Raw genomic sequence first — 5,413 nt, forward strand, 5'->3', positions numbered from 1 at the left:
CCGCACACCGGCGCCGGCTCCAGCTGCCGGCCACCTACGGGGGACTGCGAGCTCGCCTTGCAGCTCCCGCAGAGCTGGGGGCTCTCCCGGCATGGCGCAGCACCGCGGCGTCCGCTCCACCCGCTCTTCTCCAGCGAACAGTTTATTTATAGGGAGCTAAATTCTCCAACAGGGTGGGGTGAGGGGCGACGAAATTTGTCCAGCCTTCTCCGCGGTTCCGTCCCTGCGAGACAGACCCCATTTGATTAACAAGCAACAGACAAGAGCGACCCGAACCGGGCCTGCTCTGGGAGAATAAGTGCTGCGTTCGCCGGGGAAGGAGGGATGGAGGTGACGGTCCCAGAGGATGGCTGCCGCGGTTCTCAGCCGAGGTGAAGACTCACCGGCCAAGAGCCGGACGACTGACCACCTCGGGGGCGCTTTCTCCTTTCCTTTTTCCTTCCAATACCCGAGAAGGAGAGGAGAGGAAGGCAGAGAAGCAGACAGACAAAACCCAGGGTGAAGAGACAAAGAGGGAGGGGGGGGTGGTGAAGAGAGAAAGAATATGAATATGAATATTATATTCAAGATACGAGCATGTATGAGGGTGATGAACCCGCCGAGAGAATCAAATCCTCATCTTTTCTGCAACCTACAAACAGGAGAGGCGCGCAGTTCCCGGGGATGCTCAGCCGCATCGCCAGCAAACCCCCCTCCCCACTCCACCCAGTCCTCTAGCCCCCGCTTGCCCTGCCCGCCAGACCTCCTCAGACTCCCGCCCCGGCTCGGCGGGCCGGGGTACCACTTGGTCCCGCCAGTGTGTAAGTTTCTGGCTGGCCCCGCCCAGCCCCGCCCCCCGCGCCTTGGCCCCGCCTCAAGCCCGGAGCCCGCTGGGCGGCGCGCTGATTGGCCAGTGCCTGGCGTAGCCCGGCTCGGCAGCTCGGGCTCTCTCCGGCTCTCTCCAGACTCCACCGCCAGTAGTTTGCGGCATCGGGAGGAGCAGCAGCAGCAGTAGCGGCGGTGGCGGGCGCAGGGGGAAACGGACCAGCGGGCGCGGACGGCAGCACAGCTCCAGCACACCATGCCGGACTTGCCCAGAGGGCAGTGGCACTCGCGTCCCTAGCCTGGCGCAGGCCCTTGGCGCGTTGCGCTCGGCGGCGTTCCGGCTGAGCGCATTCATCGGAGATTCGAAACCTCCCACCCCTGCTCGCTCACTCTCCACACTCACACTCCCCGCACCACACACTCACTCTTCCTCTCTCACACATTCACACACTGCCTGACAGAAAGCGAGCAAGACAGACCTCCCGAGTGCGAGAGCGTCCGGGAGGGAGGGAGCCCAAACGCAGCGCGGCCAGCGCCTCTCTGGGAGGATGGAATCAAGACCCTCTCGCAAGTAAACTTTGGCGGCGACATAACCGTCGACCGTGGCAGCTGCTGAGGCGGACCTTAGCGACATTCGACTGAGCTAGGAGGATTTCTTCCCACAGCGGCGGCGGCGGCGGCGGCGGCGGCGGCCCTCAGAGCGACACCCCAGCCTAAACCAAGGGAGGAGGTGAAGCCCCGGGTACCCGCGGCAGCGGCCCCGCCTCTCCTGGCCGGTACTGTTGTCGCTTTCCCTCCCCTTTTCCCCATTCCCCGCCCCCCACCCCGGGCCATTGGAAAGACCTGGACTTTGATAAATCGCCATCGCCCCGTTTTCACAAACTTGACGTGGAGGCTCGGGCTGCGTTGGTAATTTGGATTTCCAAGACGCAAACCCCCGCAGTCCAGCTGCTCTGTGGAGGGGACTCCGCGACCACCTCCAATCCTGGACAGACGCGCCCCCCCCCCCCAAGCCTTCTGAAGCCAACCTCGGCGCGAGGGAGAGCGTTCTTGTCTCAGCAGCCTCCCTCTCTCCCCTCCCCCTTCTTCTGCCGGCCGCGGGACCGCCATCCGGCTCAGCTGGATACCCAGGCGCCTGCGGCGCTTGACAGCAACTCAGAGTCCCACCTTTGATCATCCTTTCTCCCCAACAGACCTTGACAAGGCCAGCGTGGCCCCCCCGGACCTCGGAGGGCGCGTTCCAGGCGGGTTCTCTCTCCGCAGTGAGCCAGGAGAGCTAGGGGAAGGTCCTTGCGCATGCCAGGTGCACAGACAACGCGTTCGCCAGCCCCAGTGCCGGTGTGCCGCGGCGGGCCGGGCAGTGCCTGAGAGGCTGCACTCCCACGGCCCTCCCGGTCTTGGCCCCAAGTGCGGTCCAGACTCAGCCTTCCGTCGACCAGGCCGCTCAGACGGCGTCGGACCCGCAGCCCTGCCCCGCTGCGGCCAGTCGCGCCTGGCTAACTTTGAAGGGGGAAAACTGAGAAGCCGGGCTGGAGGGAGGGGGCTCGGGGCCGCGTGGCGCTCCCTTGGCCCCCCGGAGCCCCCGGGCCCCCCGGCAACCCCCTACGAGTCTGCTGCAACCTCAGCATTGGAGCCAGCGCGGGTGTCTCCCCCGCGCCGCCGGGCCGCCCTGGGCGGGACTCCTCCCGCGGCCTCCCGGGCCCCGGGGCGCGCGCAACAGGCGGCCCGAGTCAGCGGGAAGCTGGAGCGCCGGCGGCGTCGGCCTCGGAGGGGTGTGGAGAGGCGAGGCCAGGCAGAGCCCCGCGCAGCCATGGAGTCGCTCCTGCTGCCGGTGCTGCTGCTGTTGGCCGTACTGTGGACGCAGGCAGCCGCCCTCATTAACCTCAAGTACTCGGTAGAAGAGGAGCAGCGCGCCGGGACGGTGATCGCCAACGTGGCCAAGGACGCGCGCGAGGCGGGCTTTGCTCTGGATCCACGGCAGGCCTCTGCCTTCCGTGTGGTGTCCAACTCAGCCCCGCACCTGGTGGACATTAACCCCAGTTCGGGCCTGCTTGTCACCAAGCAGAAGATCGACCGCGACTTGCTGTGCCGCCAGAGCCCCAAGTGCATCATCTCGCTCGAGGTCATGTCCAGCTCAATGGAGATATGCGTGATTAAGGTGGAGATCAAGGACCTGAACGACAACGCGCCCAGCTTCCCAGCGGCACAGATCGAGCTGGAGATCTCAGAGGCAGCTAGTCCTGGCACGCGCATCCCGCTGGACAGCGCTTATGACCCGGACTCGGGCAGCTTCGGCGTGCAGACATACGAGCTCACGCCTAATGAGCTGTTTGGCCTGGAGATCAAGACGCGCGGCGATGGCTCACGCTTTGCGGAACTTGTGGTGGAGAAGAGTCTGGATCGCGAGACACAGTCGCACTACAGCTTTCGCATCACCGCACTCGACGGCGGCGACCCACCGCATCTGGGCACTGTCGGCCTCAGCATCAAGGTGACCGATTCCAATGACAACAACCCGGTGTTTGGCGAGTCCACCTACGCAGTGAGTGTGCCAGAAAACTCACCTCCCAATACACCAGTCATCCGCCTCAATGCCAGCGACCCAGACGAGGGCACCAATGGCCAGGTGGTCTACTCCTTCTACGGCTATGTCAACGACCGCACGCGTGAGCTCTTCCAGATCGACCCACACAGTGGCCTGGTCACAGTCACCGGTGCCCTAGACTATGAAGAAGGCCATGTGTACGAACTGGACGTGCAGGCCAAGGACCTGGGGCCCAACTCCATCCCGGCACACTGCAAGGTGACCGTCAGCGTTCTCGACACCAATGACAACCCGCCGGTCATCAACCTGCTGTCAGTTAACAGCGAGCTGGTGGAGGTAAGCGAGAGCGCCCCCCCGGGCTACGTGATTGCACTGGTGCGGGTGTCTGATCGAGACTCGGGCCTCAATGGGCGCGTGCAGTGCCGATTGCTGGGCAACGTGCCCTTTAGGCTGCAGGAGTATGAGAGCTTCTCCACTATCCTGGTGGACGGACGGCTGGACCGCGAGCAGCATGACCAGTACAACCTCACGATCCAGGCACGCGACAGCGGTGTGCCCATGCTGCAGAGTGCCAAGTCCTTTACAGTTCGCATCACCGACGAGAATGATAACCACCCGCACTTTTCCAAGCCTTACTACCAGGTCATGGTGCAGGAGAACAACACACCTGGCGCCTACCTGCTTTCCGTGTCTGCCCGAGACCCCGACCTGGGTCTCAATGGCAGTGTCTCCTACCAGATTGTGCCGTCGCAGGTGCGGGACATGCCTGTCTTCACCTATGTCTCCATCAACCCCAACTCGGGCGACATCTACGCGCTTCGATCCTTCAACCACGAGCAGACCAAGGCATTCGAATTCAAGGTCCTGGCCAAGGATGGCGGCCTGCCTTCGCTGCAGAGCAACGCCACGGTTAGGGTCATCATCCTCGACGTCAACGATAATACCCCGGTCATCACGGCCCCACCCTTGATCAACGGCACTGCCGAGGTCTACATCCCCCGCAACTCTGGCATAGGCTATCTGGTGACCGTCGTCAAAGCAGACGACTATGATGAGGGTGAGAACGGCCGAGTCACCTACGACATGACCGAGGGCGACCGCGGCTTCTTTGAAATAGATCAGGTCAATGGCGAAGTCAGAACCACTCGCACCTTTGGCGAGAGCTCAAAGGCTTCTTATGAGCTTATTGTGGTGGCCCACGACCATGGCAAGACGTCTCTCTCCGCCTCTGCACTAGTCCTAATCTACCTGTCCCCTGCTCTTGACGCCCAAGAGTCAATGGGCTCGGTGAACTTGTCCCTGATTTTCATTATCGCCCTGGGCTCCATTGCCGGCATCCTCTTTGTCACTATGATCTTCGTGGCAATCAAGTGCAAGCGAGACAACAAAGAGATCCGGACCTACAACTGCAGGTAGAGCCAACTTTTTTTCTTTCCTTTGTCTTGGATGAATAAGGTGTATCTGTGTCTCAGTGTGAAAATCCCAGTGCTTTTGTTTCCTACTTAAATGCATGCTGTGTACATACTGCGCTTCTTTTTGGAGGGGGGAAAGTTTGTGGCAGTCCTAGTTGATCAATTCTTTTGATCTGACAATTTGCTGGAAGACAATCATTTACTGTTCGAGTGGTGGATTCTGTCACATAATGATGATGAGCAGGAAAGCAATTATCATTTTAAAATTCGTGCAGCTGTCTCCATGAAGTTATGGCAGGAAAAAAATGAGAGAGAGAGAGAAAGAGAGAGTCAATTTTCAGCAGAACCACCAACACCAAGTCCCACAACTTGATTTCAGGGGCACAGTGTTTTGGGGACAGATACTGAAAGGAGAGGGAGTGCTGGTAGTTGCCTGGTCCTGTTGTAGGGAAAAACTGAAGAGAGCCTGTGAGTGGGTATCTAAGGTAGGAGACAGTGGAGGGAAAACAGAAATGTGTGGGGAAGCAGGTGACTAGTGTTTTTTTTAAAAGTGTGTTCTTGGCTTGTTTTGTATCCATTCCCCAAAACATCTGGCTATGTATGGTGAAATTCTACCAGTCATTTATGTTTTCACATATCTGGTTGGTTGGTG

At 60.4% G+C, this 5,413-nt stretch overlaps 1 protein-coding gene across 3 annotated transcripts in view; it reads left to right on the forward strand.

Moving 5' to 3' along the window:
- The first annotated feature begins 954 nt into the window (after positions 1–954).
- PCDH19 (protocadherin 19) overlaps positions 955–5,413 on the forward strand; it is a 100,258-nt gene continuing 95,799 nt past the window's right edge. For 2 of the 3 annotated variants that reach the window (XM_081808532.1, XM_081808533.1), the window contains exon 1: positions 1,834–4,761. In XM_081808532.1, the coding sequence (XP_081664658.1) occupies positions 2,615–4,761 (2,147 nt within the window). In that variant the 5' untranslated portion in view covers positions 1,834–2,614. Of the gene's footprint in view, positions 4,762–5,413 lie in introns of all 3 variants that reach the window. The other variant, XM_081808534.1, reaches the window with a different exon arrangement.

The sequence above is a fragment of the Leptonychotes weddellii genome, chromosome X (genome assembly GCF_054177405.1).
Source record: "Leptonychotes weddellii isolate Sample4059 chromosome X, ASM5417740v2, whole genome shotgun sequence".
Lineage (NCBI taxonomy): Eukaryota > Metazoa > Chordata > Mammalia > Carnivora > Phocidae > Leptonychotes > Leptonychotes weddellii.